Source organism: Myxocyprinus asiaticus, chromosome 27 (assembly GCF_019703515.2).
Source record: "Myxocyprinus asiaticus isolate MX2 ecotype Aquarium Trade chromosome 27, UBuf_Myxa_2, whole genome shotgun sequence".
NCBI lineage: Eukaryota > Metazoa > Chordata > Actinopteri > Cypriniformes > Catostomidae > Myxocyprinus > Myxocyprinus asiaticus.
In genome coordinates this window covers 2,468,199-2,488,165 of record NC_059370.1, presented here as the reverse complement: position 1 = coordinate 2,488,165, position 19,967 = coordinate 2,468,199, and the positions used below count along the sequence as shown (strand labels likewise).

The 19,967-nt window shown below is 43.2% G+C and overlaps 1 protein-coding gene and 1 long non-coding RNA gene across 2 annotated transcripts in view; one reads left to right on the top strand and one right to left on the bottom strand.

Moving 5' to 3' along the window:
- The window catches only part of LOC127418192 (uncharacterized), a 364,269-nt gene that overhangs the window by 73,186 nt on the left and 271,116 nt on the right, over positions 1-19,967 (top strand). The window lies entirely within an intron of this gene.
- The window catches only part of LOC127418147 (X-linked interleukin-1 receptor accessory protein-like 2), a 514,339-nt gene that overhangs the window by 430,023 nt on the left and 64,349 nt on the right, over positions 1-19,967 (bottom strand). Inside the window, exon 2 of the mRNA XM_051658565.1 lies at positions 9,633-9,730. Coding sequence (XP_051514525.1) covers positions 9,633-9,714 — 82 coding nt within the window. The 5' untranslated portion in view covers positions 9,715-9,730. The remainder of the gene's footprint in view (positions 1-9,632; positions 9,731-19,967) is intronic.

Genomic DNA, 19,967 nt, shown 5'->3' with positions numbered 1-19,967 from the left:
GACGTTTTGCTGGACATTTTAGTCGCAAATATATTAAATAAATTTAGTTTTGAGGCGCAGCTGTGTTGTTTAAGCACATTATGAGACACAAGCGAGGGAAGCGAGCCGGTGCGCTGGTCAAGCTCCAACAGTACGGTTTTCGAACAGTGCTGCCGAGTATTCATCTAGCAAGCCTGCTTCGATTGCACGGATTGGAGTGTTTTTGAGGCTGCAGACACAGACCTGGACGAGCTCATGGATACTGTTACATCATATATCAGTTTCTGTGAGGATATGTGCATTCCTACTAGGACTTATTTAAAGTTCAACAACGACAAACCGTGGTTTACAGCAGAGCTCAGGCAGCTTCGTCAGGCCAAAGAGGATGCTTACAGGGGTGGGGATAAAGTCTTGTACAATCAGGCCAGGAACACACTGAACAGGGACATCAGAATGGCTAAAAGGAGATACTCTGAGAAGCTGAAAAACAAGTTTTCAGCTAACGACCCTGCATCAGTGTGGAGTGGCATGAAACAATTCACAAATTCACAAACTCACAAATTACAGGACTCCTACCCCCAACCCTGTAGGGAACCAACAACTGGCTGACGACCTGAATGTGTTCTACTGCAGATTTGAAAAGCCCAATCTCAAACCCCACACCCACTCTGACCTTCACTTCACACAAACACTAACACCTCCTGCAACCCCCCTCCTCACCCCTCCTGCTACTCAACCTGCTCTTAAGATCTGTGTAGATGATGTGAGCTGCATCTTTCAGAAACAAAAGACGAGGAAGGCTTCAGGCCCAGATGGGGTCTCACCAGCGTATCTTCGATCCTGTGCTAACCAGCTGGCCCCCATCTTCACACAGATCTTCAATAGATCACTGAAGCAGTGTGAAGTCCCATGCTGCTTCAAACGCTCAATCATTATTCCTGTCCCAAAGAAACCAAAAATCACAGGACTTAATGACTACAGACCTGTCTCCCTGATGTTTGTGGTCATTAAATCATTTGAAAGACTGGTGTTGGCCCACCTGAAGAACATCACTGGACCCTTTCTAGATCCCCTTCAATTTGCTTATCGAGCAAACAGGTCTGTGGATGATGCAGTCAACATAGGATTGCATCATATCCTGCAACATCTGGACAGACCAGGGACATATGCAAGGATCCTTTTTGTGGTGCCCCCCAGGGATGTGTGCTCTCCCCACTACACTTCTCCCTCTACACCAATGACTGCATCACCAAGGACCCCTCTGTCAAGCTCCTGAAGTTTGCAGATGACACCACTGTCAGTTTTTTCCCTCAGGCTATCCATCTCATGAACAGTTAAATTGCCCCATTGAGCAATAACTATGTGCAATACACAGTTTAGTCTTTTTTATATTTATCCAACACATCCAACCTCTTCTGCCATTTCATTCCTCTGGGAAAAAAAATTCATAATAATAATAAAAAAATAAATATAATTGCACTGTACATAACAGATTTGTATTTGCACTGTACATAACAGATTGTATTAGATTTGCACTACCCATGTGTATGTGTGTATGTATTTATGTGTGTGTCTGTAACGTATGTGTGTAACTTGTTTTATTTTTAATTTTTTATTATTATCTATGTCTTGCTGCTGTTTTTGTATTGTTTTTGTATTGTTGTACACTGGAAGCTCCTGTCACCAAGACAAATTCCTTGTATGTGTAAGCGTACTTGGCAATAAAGCTGATTCTGATTCTGATTCTGAATCTCTGCTCTCTTCCTAACAAAACAGACGAACTACATCTCCTCACCTGTACAAACAAGGACTTTTCAAACTCTGCCGCCCTGTGCTTCAAAGAAACCTGGCTGAGTGAAGCCATTACGGACAGCGCGTTACATTTGCAGGGCTTTCAGCTGTTCAGAGCAGATCGCATTGCGGAGTTAACAGGGAAAACGAGAGGTGGTGGAACATGCTTTTACATCAATGAATGTTGGTGTATAGATGTAACAACGTTAATGAAGATGTGCTGTCCTAATTTGGAAGCACTCTTTATCAACTGTAAGCCTTTCTACTCGCCGCGGTAGTTTTCCTTGTTTATTCTGGTGAGTGTTTATATTCCTATTGGCTGATCAGATCATAGACACGAAAAAACAATACCCGGACTCACTTATTATTATTCTGGGAGATATTAATAAAGTTATTATTATTATTATTATTATTAACTACAGGCAGCTAAATCAGCTAAAACTGTAGTAAAGACATTAAGAGATGGACCAAAGAAGCAGAGCTGAAACTACAAGCCTGCTTTGACTGCACTTATTGGAGTGTATTTGAGGCTTCAGATACCAATCTGGACGAGCTCACAGATACTGTGACATCATATATCAGTTTCTGTGAGGATATGTGTATTCCTATTAGGACTTATTTAACATACAACAATGACCATGGTTCACAGCAAAACTCAGGCAGCTCCATCAGGCCAAAGAGGATGCTTACAGAAGTGGGGATAAAATATTGTACAATCAGGCCAGGAACACACTAAATAAGGAAATCAGAGTGTCTAAAAGAAACTACTCTGTTAAGCTGAAAAACAAGTTTTCAGCTAATGACCCTGCATCATTGTGGAGAGGCCTAAAAGACTTTACTAACTTCAAGACACCATCCCCCAACACTGTAGGGCACCAACAACTGGCTGACGACTTGAATGTGTTTTACTGTAGATTTGAAAGGCCCAGTATCACACCCCACACCCGCTCTGACCTTCACTTCACACAAACATCAACACCTCCTGCAAACCCCCTCCTCCCCCCTCCTGCTACTCAACCTCCACTTAAGATCTGTGAAGAGGAGGTGTGTTGTGTCTTCCGGAAACAAAAGACAAGGAAAGCACAGGGCCCAGATGGTGTTTCACCCACTTGTCTAAAATCCTGTGCTGACCAGCTGGCCCCCATCTTCACACAGATCTTCAATAGATCACTGGATCAGTGTGAAGTTCCCTGCTGCTTCAAATGCTCAACCATCATTCCTGTCCCAAAGAAACCCAAAATCACAGGACTTAATGACCACAGACCCGTCGCTCTGACGTCTGTGGTCATGAAGTCATTTGAGAGACTGCTGGCCCACCTGAAGGACATCACTGGACCCTTTCTAGATCCCCTTCAATTTTCTTATCAAGCAAAACAGGTCTGTGGATGATGCAGTCAACATGGAATTGCATCATATTCTGCAACATCTGGACAGACCAGGGACATATGAAAGAATCCTTTTTTTGGACTTCAGTTCGGCTTTCAACACCATCCTCCCAGCTATTCTCAGGACTAAATTACACCATCTTTATGACGGACAGGCAGCAGCTAGCGAAATTCACTTCCAGCACATGTATGATCAGCATTGGTGCCCCCCAGGGATGTGTGCTCTCCCCACTACTCTTCTCCCTGTATACCAATGACTGCACCACCAAGGACCCCTCTGTTAAGCTCCTGAAGTTTGCAGATGACACTACTTTCATCGGCCTCATCCAAGATGACAATGAGTCTGTATACAGAAGGGTGGTTGAACCGTTGGCTCACTGGTGCAGTCAAAACAACCTGGAGCTGAACACCCCAACATTCTAAACAGCACTGTGGCAGCAGTGGAGTCATTCAGGTTCCTGGGCACTACATCTCACAGGACCTGATGTGGGAGACCCACATTGACTCCATTGTGAAAAAGGCCCAGCAGAGGTTGTACTTCCTTCGCCAGCTGAGGACGTTCAACCTGCCACAGGTGCTGCTGATACAGTTCTACTCAGCAGTCACTGAGTCTGTCCTCTGCACTTCAATAAATGTCTGGTTTGGTTCAGCTATGAAATCGAACATCAGAAGAATACGAAGGACAGTTCGGACTGCTGAGAGGATTATTGGTTGCCCCCTGCCCTCCCTTCAAGAACTGTACACTTCCAGAGTGAGGAAAAGGGCTAGAAAAATCACTCTGGACCCTGCTCACCCAGCCCACTGCCTTTTTGAACTGTTGCCTTCTACAGAACACTGAGCACCAGAACCGTCAGGCACAGGAACAGCTTTTTCCCCTCAGGCTATCCATCTCATGGCCAGTTAAATTGTCCCCATTGAGCAATAATTATGTGCAATACACAGCTTAGTCTATTTATATTTATCTAACAGAGCCTACTTTTTCTGCCATACATTCCCTTGCATCTGTATATAACAGATTTGTATTTGTACATAGGTATATACACTGGCAGCCAAAAGTTTGGAATAATGTACAGATTTTGCTGTTTCGGAAGGAAACAGATACTTTAATTCACCAAAGTGGCATTCAACTGATAACAAAGTATAGCCAGGACATTACTGATGTAAAAAACAGCACCATCACTATTTGAAAAAATTCATTTTTGATCAAATATAGACAGGCCCCATCACTCCAACACCTTATCCTTGAGAAATCATGCTAAATTGCTAATTTGGTACTAGAAAATCACATGCCATTATATCAAACACAGTTCAAAGCTATTTGGTTCGTTAAATGAAGCTTAACTTTGTCTATGTGTTTGAGTTGCCACAGTATGCAATAGACTGGCATGTCTTCAGGTCAATATTAGGTCAAAAATGGCAAAAAAAAAGAAACAGCTTTCTCTAGAAATTTTTCAGTCAATCATTGTTTTGAGGAATGAAGGCTATACAATGCTTGCAATTGCCAAAAAAAAAACCTGAAGCTTTCATACAAAGGTGTACACTACAGTCTTCAAAGACAAAGGACAACTGGCTCTAACAAGGACAGAAAGAGATGTGGATGTACAACTAAACAAGAGGACAAGTACATCAGAGTCTCTAGTTTGAGAAATAGACGCCTCGCATGTTCTCAGCTGACAGCTTCATTGAATTCTACCCACTCAACACCAGTTTCATGTACAACAGTAAAGAGAAGACTCAGGGGTGCAGGCCTTATAGGAAGAATTGCAAAGAAAAAGCCACTTTTGAAACAGAAATACAAAAAGAAAAGAGTGGACAAAGAAACACAAACATTAGACAATAGATACTGTAATTGGAAAAGAGTGTTATGAATCTTAACCCCATTGAGCATCAGTGGGATCAGCTAGACTGTAAGGTGCGGGAGAAGTGCCCAACAAGACAGCCACATCTATGGTAAGTGCTACAGGAAGCATGGGGTGAAATGTCACTGGAGTATTTGGACAAACTGACAGCCAGAATGCCAAGGATCTGCAAAGCTGTCATTGCTGCACATGGAGGATTTTTTGAAATCCTCTGCACCTGTGTGTGTGTTAAAAGCTTCCAACATACACGATTGATGCACTGAGTTGGAAAAATAAAAAGTGAATAGAAAATATAAGTATATATAGAAATACACAATAAGACTATATATATATATATATATTTCTGGAGAGGAAGTCCGCAACAGCCATCTGCGCCCCGGCCTGTGGACCGTGCTCGGGTTATCGGTAGGGAGGACTGCATACCACTACCCCTGGGGTTGTTTCAATATGGTGTTTTATGAGGTTCGTATGACTGGGAAGGTGCGAGAACACGTCCAAGAATTATCTTTGCAAAAGTGCCAAGTCCGTGACTTGCGACGGTGAGAGGTGGTCTCTGCAAGTGACCATGGTGCCTCGATTGGCTTTTAAGTTCACCTCCGGCCCGAGCTCCTCCCTCTCCGTTACCACCATCGCCAAAGCCACAGGGACCACCTCCCTCCACGGTTTTAAGAGTTTGAGGTGGTAAATTCGCCGTGCTCCGCCCCTATACATTCGTTTAACCTCACAATCGACTTCCTCTACTCGCCATGTGACCTCAAAGGCCCTTGCCACTTTGCGAGTAATTTAGAGCTTGATGTGGGTAGTAATACTAGGACTTTATCTCCCTGTGTAAATTCCTGTAGCCGAGCTCCCCTGTTATCCAGCCGGGACTGATGTTCTTGAGCCTGTAGAAAATTCTCCTGTGATAGTTGCCCCAGTGTGTGGAGTTTTGCTCTCAGGTCAAGAACGTATTTAATTTAGTTTTTGCTGTTTGAAGGTCCCTCCTCCCAATTTTCTCTCACAACTTCTAATACACTGTGAGGCTTACATCCATACAATAATTCAAACGGTAAGAACCCTGTGGAGGCTTGCGGGACCTCTCAAACTGCAAATAACAGGGGTTCAAGCCACTTATCCCAATTCCGGGCTTCTTCGTGCACAAACTTATGAATCATGTTTTAAGGGTTTGATTAAACCGTTCGACCAAGCCGTCCATTTGTGGGTGGTGCACGCTTGTCCGAATCGATTTAAAACCCAATAATCTGTACAGCTCACGTAGTGACATGAAGTAGTGCCTTGATCAGTGAGGATTACCTACACAATCCCCGCTCGAGAGATGATTCTGAAGAGTGCCTCCGCAACACTACATGCTGAAATGTTGCGGAGAGGCACTGCTTCCAGATATCACGTTGCATATTACCAGAACCAACACAAAGCATTTTTCACATGCTATCCGCGCTAATGGCCCGACGAGGTCCATGCCAATTGTCTCAAAGGGGGCCTTGATCAAAGTAAGCGGGCGCAAAGGCACTCTTAGGGTGACCGGCGGATTCACCAGCTGACATTCACAGCATGCAGCACACCACCTGCGAACTTCTCCTTGAATGCCCAGCCAATAAAAATGGGCCATTAGACAGTTTAGTGTTTTTTCTCACCCTAAGTGACCAGCCATCAGATTATGATGAGCCGTCTGGAATAACATTTCCCAACAGCTCTTTGGTCTCAACAATTGGGTTATATCCTCTTTTGTCTGAGCATCCTGCATCACTCGATACAACCGATCATTTATAATAGAAAAATACGGATATGAGAGTGCGATGTCTGGCTGAAGACGTTGACCATCAATCACTTTCACTTGGTCGAAGGCGTACCTAAGGGTCTTGTCTCATGTCTGCTCCAAAGGGAAATCCCCGGTGGAGAACCCTCTAAGGGCTGGGGGGTTCACCCTCCCTTACATCATCCTGACGCGGAACTGATGTAGACGGCTCTGCCGAAGCCGAGGAGCTGGTTTGGGAGGGGGCACCCCCTGTTTCCAGGGAGGAGGAACAGGACGGAAAGAAGGGGAAGGAGGGGAGACAGGAGAGAGAGAGAGAGAGAGAGAAGGATCTTGGGGCTCGCTGGCTCCTAAATAAGCTGCCATGTGGTCCTCTGCCAGGTGGATGTCCGTTTGGAGTGAAGCTGGGTGGTGGCACTGGACCTACTCCGCCGTCCCTCTCGGAAGTCATGTGATAAACTGCTCCAGTACCACCAGGTCGATCACAGCCTGTTGTCGCGTTGCTCAGTCAGCAACCATCTCCGGCAGGCGTCCCGGAGCTGCTGGGCAAGGGTAGAGGCAAACGGGCGGCCACGCTCGCCAATGGTCAGCGTGCGGAAGCGTTGGCGCTGTTGCTCAGGTGTCCGGCCGACCCGTTGCAGGATGGTTTTCCTCAAGTCGGCGAATACCAGGAGGTTCTCCGTTGGTAACTGCTGCGCCAAAAGTTGGGCTTCCCCGGACAATAGTGGTATTAAACAGACCGCCCACTGGGAGCTCAGCCATCAGCAGGCCCCCGCCGTCCACTCAAAGAGCTCCAGGAAGGGTTGGGGGCCAGATTGTCTTGGGGCCCATCTTGACTAGCAGAACATGGGGCGGGGAGGTCGTGGCGGCAGCACCCTCTTGGGGCAGTAAGCTCCAGTGCACCTGCCGGTCCTCCGCTTGGACTTGTATGTCAGTGTCAGTAAAAAACATTGTTATGGAATAGCATGCTTTGGTTCCACCATGTGTATTATTACACTAAAACTTTTGCAGTCTAGCTGTACAAAGCATGTGTTCAGGCATCATTACAAATAAAACCAATTATAAACTTATTTTCTTAGCTTGTTCTCAGTTTGTATTTTGGTCAAAGAGAAATAAATAAGTTGTCCTAATTCTGCAGTACATTTTATCTTATCACATACTTTTTCTGAGTAATGGTCAATATCTTTTTCCCCAAAAATATGAATGTGAAAAATGTAAAAATAAACACGAGTATCGTGAGGTAAAATATTGTGGTACTTTAAACATTATTATATCCCCAGCCTCTATATTAGTTTCTCAAACCTTTTTAAACTAAGGTCCCCTGTCATAACCCCAAGCTATTCGTGGGAGGAAATTATTGGCAGAAAATTACTTTATGGTATTCACGCATACTATATCCTTGAATTTGGCTCACCCATGTTCAATATGCTCTGCTTCTGCATTACATTTCTGAGAGAGGTTTAAAGCTTCACCTGGCTAAGCACAAGAAGAGCAATTTCATACATTTTAGATAATGACCTAAAATCAAGTTTTATAGTGTGTCACTGTTGCTTATTTAGCTCTAGATCACTTGATGTTTATTGGTTGAGATTTTGTTCACAATTCAAGAATTTTATATTATCTATATTATATATATTAACCCCTGAGGTCCATCCAAAATAGCCAGGGGGTCTGTGGACCCTAGATTGGGAAACTCAATAATAGCATAAGTTACTGCTAATATAACACAGCAGCACAACAAATAAGCTCTTGCAAACCAGCGTCTCACACATGCCACCAAGCACATTAAAACACAGGAAGCATTTTTTGATTTTTGGTGGCACAGAAAAACATATATTCCAAACTCCGAAATCTCACGCTGGGTGAGAAACTGACAGTCGAGATTGCCTCTATGTTTTTACCGCCCACATAAATGCCCGTTTGGTGCTGATAACATAATTGCTCAGCGCACACTAGCACCTACAGACAAACACACACACACACACAGTGCACCAGAAAAAACAACACTGGATTATAGAATACTGTATGTGTAAAGAATAGGCTCTTTAAAAAAAAAGTGTAACAGGGAGATTTCATCAAAAAACCTTTTGATCTCATTTGTATTTGTAGGTATCCTAGCATTGTATATTGTACGTTTCAACAGGCACTGAAACATACAATATCAACATATTGACAGCATCTAAAACATAAACCATTTTCCATATGTACAAATTTGGAAACATACAAATGCATACGAATCAGTAAATCAGTGAAACGCATCAATGCAACACTGTAACATCAGCTGTGTTTAATGTAATTTCATATTTGTTTTGATGATAATTAAATTCAGCCATAAAAAGAAAGCAAGCAACTTTGACTTCACTTTTATAAGTTCCCAAAATGACTTTACTCTTACTAGGTCTATCTGGATTTCATTTGAAAATAAATCTGGTCTTCATTTAACTTATTTATCCACAAAAGTTCTGGAGACTTTTGTCTGACCAGTCTTCAGAGGATTCAAAAACATCTGTACCTCTGTAAAGTTGTGCATATGTACAACTGTTTACGTTTTAGATGGTGCCATTGCATTGATATTTTACGTTGCAGTGTCTAAAAAACTAAGTGCACGAATACACTTTATATACATAGACCTATGAATATAAATGAGATCAGCCTGGAATCAGACACCAGGAGCATATAGCATATCTTATAATGAATCCATTTTACAGCATAAATATGAAAAATAAAATTTTTGCCATACTGCATCTACATGTCCATCATTCCACGATTCTGAACAAAACCACGAATAGTGTAACCTCAATGCTTAAATCAAGCTATCCAGCAGGTGCTCTCGGTCAGAAACATGGCTGTAAGTGGCTGCCGTACCTGAGTTCCTCTTGGAGATGTATCTGAGGTTGATAGAGGCCACTGAACTGATGAGGAGAAGCATGAAAGCGGTAATCTTCATCTTCAGTCGTATGCAGCTACAAGAAACCAGAGGATCAGAGTGAGAACAGTCAGTCATATTATGAGCCCTGTTAAATATGAAACATTCAGCTTCACCAGACCCCCAATAAAGCAGCTCCCTTAAGACCCACTGGAAGAAAATGGACAAAAACTTCTTCTGAAGTTAATGCTCATATACTGTGTGTTGGACTCTCATTTCCAAGTGTCCTCAGTATTATGTATCTTAAATATTAAAGACCTCTCTTTTTAAAATTTAAGACAGCTGAGACAGACAGTATAATTAAATACACTTTTTCAATAGTTACTGTAAATACACTAAACACACAAACTCTTTTTATCCGATTATAATGAACATTAGAAGGTCATATTCAAAAATTTGTAAATGTTGACTGTAGAGTTTAGTTTGTACACATTTTGCCTATACTGTTTTTTTTTTAATTCCTACTAAATACTACTCATTTAGTCATTTTATGAGGTGACAGGCTTATGTGACAAAACAACATATTCCTATCATTCCCTGTGGCAGCACAACGATTAAATTCATTGCATTAATTACACACCTAATGCACATCATTTGCTCTTCATTTTTTTGCATGAATGATAAAAAGTATAAAAAGTACAAACTACTCATATTGTGTTCATCAATAGTACAAAAGAAAGAAAGACACATGAAAAAATAAATCTAAAAATGTTGGCCAAAATCGCATTGTAATTACGGCTTACATATTTATAAGTATGAAATTCCCAGGAGGACTTGAGGGAAGAAATACAGTAGTGTGGATGGTTGTGTGCAGTGATTCTTTAAAGTGAGCAAAAGAGAGCAGGATTAAGCCAGAGATGACCATTTACAAAAATTAACAGAGATTTAAGAAGAACGAAGAAACAGCTCCATCTCTTCTCTTTTAGACAAATAAAATAATCACTGTTGATGGCAAATGGGTATTGAAATTAAATATCCCACATTATAAAATGGTTACATTTCTCGCTCGCTCTCTCTCTATCTCTCTCTCTCTCTCGTATGAGTGTGATGCTCTTGAACGACTCATTAAATGTATAGAATACCAACACTCAGATCTCTAGTAAAACATTATACTAAATACAACTAAATTCTTTGGGAAACATAGCAACCCATTTATTTGGAAAATATAGGAGATTCAAATGGAAAACCAAAATTGACACACTTTTAATTTCAATGCTGATTAAATACAGTCTGGAGGCGGGAGCGTAGCCGAGCGGCATGTTGTGAAGAGTGAAGTGGGGGAGATGAGTGGTGAATGATTTCCACTTGTGCTTAACACCTGTCTTGTGTTTCAGTGAGGAGTGACAGAGGCTTTTAAGGAGAGGAGACAGTGGCAGTGGGGAGAGAGAGCCCAGATGACAAGCTATGCGTGTGTTGGGTGCTGCCGTTATTATTATTTATTAAAAACCTTTTATTTGAGTGTGAGCTGTCCCGTTGCGCATTGAACCAAACATGTGTGTGTATTGAAATCAAAGAGACATTCCTGTGTTGGAATCGCCATCTCCCACTTCCTCATTCCCTGAACCTCAGAATCTTATTACACTGATGCTGAAACCCGGGATTGAGGAAGACAGCAGTCATGGAGTCCTCGCCGCTGGCTGATGTTATCAAGACACTCACTGGCATCAACCAGGCTCAACGCCAGGCCCTCCTGGAGCTTCATACCAAACAGGAGCAACGGTTCGAGGCGCTCGTGTGAGCCCAGGCAGAGGATTGGCGGGTGTTCCAGAGTTTGCTGCCGCAAGGGGGTACTCCAGCAGCAACACTGGTCGCGGGACCCCCACCTCAGATCACCCTGGCCAAGATGGGCCCCCAGGACGACCCGAGGCTTTTGTGGAGTTGTTCGAGTGGGCCGCTGCAGGGTCGGGCTGACCCCAGATGCAGTGGGCGGTCCATCTGCTGCCGCTCTTTTCGGGGGAGGCCCAGCTCACAGCCTGGACCTGTACCCGGACCTGAAGTGGGCCAACCTACAGTGGGTCGGTCGGAACCCGGAGCAACATTGTCAGTGCTTTTGGGTGCTGAACTACGGGGAATTCGGCTGCCCATTTGCATTCGCCCAGCAGCTCCGGGGTGGGGGGGGTTGCTAGAAGAGGACCACGGCGCAGGGGGAATTGGCAGCTTGGTGGTACTGAAGCAGTTCATCGACCGGCTTCCAAAAAGGACCACGGAGTGGGTCCAGTGCCACCGCCCGATGTCGCTGGATGCTGCAGTCTGGCTGGCTGAGGACCACTTGACGGCGTATCCGGAAGATGGCCAAGCCTTTCATCTCTCTCTCTCTCCCTCTTCCCCCCTCTACCTCTTCCTGTCTCCATCCCTGCTCCACGGAGACGGGGGTTTATTTCCCCGAAACCCGCTCCACGGACCCGGGGGGTTCCGGTCGTTTCTCCCACCCCCTCAGTGTCTGTTCCCCTTTCCTGCCAAGTTGGAGAATCTGTGGCTGCAGGTGCAGGGGGAAAGTCTGGGCTGGTGTGCTGGCACTGCAGGGAGCCAGGCAACTTCCAGGATCAATGCACGGTGATGGAGTTGGGGATGTCCGGATTCCCGACGCGTCGCATACTGCCTCCAACCAAGCAGGGACATACCGGATACCTGTGAGGGGGTACCTACCAGGCCTTGGTGGATTCGGGTTGTAATCAGACCTCAATTCACCAATGCCTAGTTCAAGGTGTGGCTTTGGGTACAGCACATAGGGTGAAGGTGAGGTGTGTGCATGGGGATATTCACAAATACCCATTAATGCCCTAGAATTGATGCGGCGGTTAGTCCTCGTCTCACATATATGCTGATTTTGGGTACGAATTCACCAGCATTTCAATCGTTATTGAGGGGAATATGTGCGGATGGGTCCTGCAATAAAGACGTCAGTGTGCGCAACATCTCAGCACGTACTGTTGTGGAGAAACTCTTTAGAATAATCTCCGGAGTGGAGATTCCGAAAGACTTTACTGATCAGAGCACGACGTTTATGTCACTTACACTATGTGAACTGTACAAATTATTGGGGATTAAATCGATTTGGACCAGCGTGTACCACCCTCAAATGGATGGCTTGGTCGAATGATTTAATCAGACCCTAAAGAATATGATTCATAAGTTTGTGCATAAAGACACTCGAAATTGGGACAAGTGGCTCGAGCCCCTATTATTTGCAGTACGAGAGGTCCCTCAAGCCTACATGGGTTATCCCCATTTTAATTATTGTATGGGTGTCAACCATGTTACGTGCTCAACGTCCTATGGGAAAATTGAAAGGAGGGACCTTCAAACAGCAAAAACGAAATTCAATATGTTCTTTACCTGAGAGCAAAACTCCACACACTGGGACAATTAACACAGGAGAATTTGCTCCAGGCTCAAGAACATCAAAGCCAGCTGTATAATAGGGGTACTCAGCTACGGGAATTTACATCAGGAGATAAAGTCTTTGTATTACTCCCCACATCGAGCTCTAAATTACTGCCAAGTGGCAAGGGCCCTTTGAGGTCACATGGCGAGTCGGGGAAATCGATTATGAGGTTAAGCATACGGATAGAGGCAGAGCACATCAGATTTACCACCTCAACCTCCTAAAACTATGGAGAGAGGTGGTCCCCGTGACTTTGGCGATGGTGGTTCCGGAGAGGGAGGAGCTCGGTCCGGAGGTGAACTTAAAAATCACCGATCGAGTCAGAATACTTCCGGTTCCGGCAGAGTGAACACTGGCGTGTTTGTCTGCCGCTGCTCGCCGATTATCTTTTTTATTTTTCTTTGTTGGTTCATTGTTGATTTTATTATTATGAAAAGGTTCAAATACTGTGGTCTTTTAACGATTTAAAACATTGCTACACTCACCGGTGACCGGGGTTAGAAGTGTGTGGACGCTGTCTATTGTGTCAATCCGGTGTCGGCTGATGAAGAATATTCTCTGCCTTCTATTATCCATATTGGCCAGCTGGAGCTTGTTGTTATTCCTTTCCAGCTTCAACAGAGTGCATCCTGTGTATTTACACGTTTACACTGTTACTCTGACATGGTTCTACACTATCTACCCTCAGATCTATGGCATTTGAAATCTTTGGCCTGCCTGTCAGCGGAAGTTTGTGCCGCTCTGGGGATTGCATGTCCCTGGTTTGTGTATCGAGGATCTCAACAAATTAGATCCCCGGCTGGCTCCCTGGACAACAACCATATTCCGACTATTTGGTCTTCGCACCACTGCCTCCTGATGTGCGCAAAAAAGGATAAGCGGACTATTAATCCCAACAATTTCAGTTTTTTGAGACATGCCTCTTTTATTTCAATGAACAAAATGGATGTCTCGACTATTAAGATGGCCCTTACAAATGCTCAATCGATATCCAACAAGTCCTTCATTTTGAATGAGTTTATCACATCATGATCACTGGACTTTCTATTTATTACAGAGACCTGGTTAAACCCCGGCAAACTAATGGCTCTGGGAGATTTAACACCGCCAGGCTGTGACTTTTTAAATTCTCCATGGACTTCTGGGCGAAGAGGAGGTGGAGTAGCTACTATTTTTAGAGACTCTTAAATGTAGGACACTACCTGTGGACGCATACTCCAGCTTCGAGGTTCAGTTATTGAAGGTTGTCACAATTCCCGTTTTCTGTGCACTTCTGTACAGACCTCCCAATTTTTTTTTAATTTTTATTCACAAAGTGGAGCAGATTAAAGGTGCAATTACGCCTTCACAAGTTAATCAACCACTAATTTTTAGGCTGTCCAGTTCATTGAATCACTCTGAACTAGTCTTAAATGTGCAGGTATCTGAAATAGCTCTGAAGATGAAGTGTTCCAGTTGCAAACTGGATGTTTTGTCCCCACGTCTTTTTAAAGATGTTTTTACAACAATTGTTTCCAGAGTGACAGCAATTAGAAACAGTTCATTAGTAAATGGTGTTGTTCCAAACTGTCTTAAACATGCTAATGTACATCCTCTGCTAAAAAAAACCTTCTTTAGATCCAGCAGTTCAAAATAATTATAGACCAATCTCAAAATTGCATTTCATTTCCGAGATTTTAGAGAGAGTTGTCTACACACAGCTCTACTCCTACCTAAATAAGTTCAACATCTTAGATAAATTTCAATCAAGCTTCAGATCTCTGCACAGTACCGAATCTGCACTGTTAAAGGTAACTAATGATATATTCCTTTCCTTAAATTCAGGCTCACATGTGGTTTTAGTTTTATTGGATCTCAGTGCCACGTTTGACACCATTGATCATGATATTCTTTTAGATCGTCTGCAGTGTATGGTTGGCATTCAGGTCATGGCTCTTCAGTGGTTTGCCTCTTATTTGAAAGGAAGAACGTTTTCTGGAACAAGCTTCAGCTTCATATCAGGACAGCTTCGATGCTCTGCCTTTTTAAATCTGCTTTAAAAACACATTTTTATTCATTAGCTTTTGAATAAATTTTAATTATGGAAATAGATTTTATGCATATTATGTTGTGATTGAAATGTGTATTGTAAAACACTTTGGGTCAACTCCTGTTGTTATAAATGTGCTCTATAAATAAAGGTTGAGTTGAGTTGAGTTGAGTTGAGTTGAGTCCCAAATCACGGAGGTGGCCAGGTTGCAAGGAGAATTCTCCGATGTGTTCTAGCCTCTTCCTGGGCGTACGAATCTCATACAGCACCATACGCCTGATGAGACCACCTCTCACCGTCCCAAATCGTGGAGGTTGCCAGGTTGCAAGGAGAATTCTCCAATGTGTTCTCGCCTCTTCCCAGGCATACGACTCTCATACAGCACCATATCGGAACGACCCCAGGGGTAGTGGTATGCAGTCATCCCTACCATTTACCCGAACACAAAAAAGGTAGTGCGGGAGGAGTTGAGGGCTAATGCTCGATATGGGGGTAATAGAGGGATGCCACAGTGACTGGGCCAGCCCGGTAGTCTTAGTCCCTAAGAGTGATGGGTCGGTCCGGTTTTGTGTGGATTATAGGAAAGTGGTACCTAAATCTGATGCGGAGTCTAAATCTGATGCATACCCAATGCCTCACATTGACTGACTGCTCGATAGGTTGGGTGCGGCTAATTTTGATTCAACACTAGATTTAACAAAGGGATATTGGCAGATACCCTTGACTCCCATGTCCCAAGAAAAAATGGCCTTTTCCACTCCATTCGGCTTACACCAATTTCTTACTCTTCCGTTCAGTTTGTTTGGGGCCCCGACGATGTTTCAGCGACTCAGGGACAAAGTTCTCAGCCCACACGCTGTGTATGCCACTGCCTATCTGGATGATATCTATAGCAATGATTGACAGCGACACACCCAGCATCTGAGGGCTGTCCTGAGGTCGCTGAGGCGAATGGGACTCACGGACAATCTGAAGAAGTGTGCAATTGGACAGGAAGTATAGTATCTGGGCTTCCACTTGGGTCACGGGCAAGTGCGTTCCCAAATTGATAAGACAGCAGCCGTTGCGGCTTGTCCGAGGCCCAAGTCCAAAAAGGGGGTGAGAGGTTTGAAAACACTGGAGACTGTTTATTATAAGAATCGATTATCTGAGGTTTGTGCCTAATTATTTGGACGTCACCAGCCCGATGACCGATCTCACTAAAATGTAGCGCCTTTCTTGCAAGTAAAGGCTGCACTCTGTGGCGGACCACTCTTGCATTCCCCTGATTTCTCTCTCCCTTTTATTTTACAGACAGATGCATCAGACAGGGGGTTGGGGGCTGTGTTGTCCCAGGTAGTGAAGGGGGAGGAGCGCCCTGTGCTGTACATTAGCTGAAAGCTCTCAGTAAAAAAGACTAAGTACAGCATGAGAAAAAAAGGAGTGTCTGGCCATCAAGTGGCCGGTCCTCATTCTCCGGTACAACCTGCCTGGGAGGGCCTTCACCCTCTGTTCGGAGCATGCCCCGCTCCAATTGCTCCACCGCATGAAGGATACTAACGCGCAGATCACTCGTTGGTATCTGGCACTTCAGCCCTTTAAATTCGAAGTGGTCCACAAGCTGGATGGCGCAGATGGCTGTGGCTGATTTCCTCTCTCGGAGCGAGGTGGGGGGAGTCAGTGGCAGGCCGGATGGCTCCCCAGCCTGATTCGGGCAGTGGGGGTATGTGAAGGCGGGGAAGATGAGTGGTGAATGATTTCCACCCATGCTTATCACCTGTCTTGTGTTTCAGTGAGGAGTGACAGGGGCCTTTAAAGAGAGGAGACAGCGGCATGCCCAGCTAAAAAGCTACGAGTGTGTTGGCCGCAGCCGTTATTTGAGTGTGTGCTGTACCACTGCGCATTGAAGCGAACGTGTGTGTATTGAAATAAAAGAGACATTCCTGTTTTGGAATCACTGTCTCCCGCTTCCTCATTCCCTGAATCTCAGAATCTTATTACATACAGGTTTTGTGCAAAAGATATTTTAAAAGATATATTAAACTTTATAGTACAGTAACAGTAGAATAAAAAACAACTACTGTGTAAGTTAGGATGTGACTGGGGTAATCCTAAAGTTAGGACACTTTTTAGGATTTCTGGCAAGTTAGGATGCATTTGTAATTCCCCTTTACTATCTGGAGTTAAGAGAAGCTGATGCACTTGAAATGTTATTCTGTAATAGGTTTTGTCCTACAGTAAATGAGATCCTAACAGAAATAGCTATAGTAACTAAACAGATAAGATCAGATTCTGATTCTGTTGTTCACAACTGTGCTTTATAGTAAATATCATCACGTTTCAATGAAAGCCGTGCTGATATTCAGTGCAACAGCACTCTTGCTCATGTGTCATAATTAAAATGTCACAACATTCATGCATTATACATTGCCAGTATGAATGAATGAATGAATGATTTGCCTGTTTTCAATTTCCAGTCTCCAGTGTTCAAACGCATCAGCATTTATTCTTAGCAGGTAATGTGAAGTTTAAAGTATTACATTTGTAAAAGTTGTCAAAAAACATGTGGCTCTATAGTGCAGGTACTTCATGAGTCTAGATGATCGTTTTTGACAGTGCTTCACTTGAGTGTGTAGATGTAATGAAGCCATTGTTTGAGGTTAGTTATGTTGATGTCATTGTTGATATAAGCTACTTCGAGTTGTCATGACATTGAACAACTGCACAAAATGAACCTGAAATTCAATGTTACTCCAAATAACACTTAATTGTTTCTTGATCTCATCTTGTGACCAGAAACAGAAAACAGGAATTTGAGGAAACATACTTACAATTTTACAAAATATACAGTACTGTATGCATGAACATTTGCACCGTCATAACTGGTGCTCCCCCAACATAACCCCTACACACAAAATCACTGTTATTCTGCATGCCTTTCTTATGATTTCAGGGGTCTGTTAATGCTTTTTTGTCACTGTAATAATACTGTATTACTGTGATCATAAACTATGGCTGCGAACTGGCAGCAATATCTGCAGTTTTCCTGAGCAACCACTGGGCGGCGACATGATGATTCTAACTGCCTGTTTTCTGTTTCGAGCTGCAATGTAAAAGCTACCGAAATGAGCAATCCAGATGGAGAACAACAACCATTTAAGTGTTATTTGGAATAAACATTTATTTTCAGGCTTGAGTTGTGAGTTGTTGAGTGTCATAACAACTCAAAATAGTTAATGATATTAACATAACTAGCCTTGGACCATAGCTTCATGTCATCTACCCACTCAGGTGAGGCACTGTCAAAAAACGTGACTCTAGAGTATCGGCACTACATGCTTTTACATTTTAATAAATGTAATACTCAAAACATAGACCGGAAACACTTCTGCGTTCAGGAAAAAAGTGGATTAGAAGGCAGAAGTAGCATTTAAATTCAGCCACTAATGCTGGAGTGTCATAATTCTCCATGACCACAGCAGAGGATTTATGGCTATAGGATATTTACTGCTTTCTGCTGCTCCTAAAACAGGAGATTTTTTAGATCTCGACTACAGGAGAACAAGATTTTTTTCAATAGAAATTATATGAAATCCATAATCTGAACACTTATCATCACTATTGTGCAGAGCTTTTGTGCTGGAGATGCCCAACGCTTGAAATAGTTTCTCTGCTGTAACTCACTATGTTGTCTCTGCTGTAGTATATTATGGCCAGAAGAATAAACAATTTCTTAGCAGAATGATTTTAATCCAGGATTTACACTGATATTTTCCTTCCAATTTATTAAAACTAAGACACAGAGGCCTGCAGTCACACTGAAATTCCTCAAGGCAAAAATGTAAAGACTCTACCAAAGATGGTGCTCTGAAGTCTAAAACCAGCCTGTGCAAATGAGATTAAATGCACAGCTGCCTAACCTTAACCATCTTGAGAACAGAGAGTTCTGTGGACGCACCGAGACCCCTCCACGTCCATGTTGTAAATCAGAAATGTCCTAAACTTTAATGGACATCACATGACTGGTCATTTGCTAAGGACTGTTCTTCTATGTAACCCATGGAAATCCATTGTTCTTCAATATAACCAACTCTCTACACTTAAAATTATTATACTATTATAAGGCACATTTTCGGCTCACCAGCTCACATGAAGCTTAATTCATGAATATTTGACATGGACTTTGGACCTTTCTCATTTCACTTTAATCCAAATACACAGCCATGTGTAGGATTATACAAAAAATATGGACAAATGCATCCTATGCAAATGATAACCCTGAAAAGTATGTTTCTCATAACTTGCAATGTATTATCCATGTTGTAAAACCAATGAATTAACCATTATGATTTTTAATTAGGTATTTTCATGTTTTGTAACTAGCATGCTGAATATTCATGAAAGTATGTCATGTTTTATATGTAAATGCTTGTTTATGTAGAGAATGTTGATATTGACAAATGTCATGTCTCTTGCACTAATTTAATTATATAAAAGTCAGGATAAAAGTATGTTCACTTTTTTAATGGGAAAGTTGACAAACCATAGAACAAAGGCCATAAATAAATTATTTTGAGGGGAGGACAGAAATGACCATGTGACCCAGCAAAAGACACTTCTGATTGGCTCAAGACACCTTTGGGGTGTGGCCAACCTCAACTCAACAAAATCTCCTCACCTAGGATGAACTCGTCTCTCTTGGCTTTTGCTCTTTTCTTAGCCCTTCTTCGGCTGGTTTCACATCGGCGCCCCTCTGCTAAGGTTCCGCACAATGTAGAGTTCAGGAAAGCTTGGAACGCAAAGTTCTGAGGAGCTCTTCCCTCTTCTCTGCTCCACGACTTGCACACATATGATGGGGATTCGTCAAAGCCCCGTCTGATC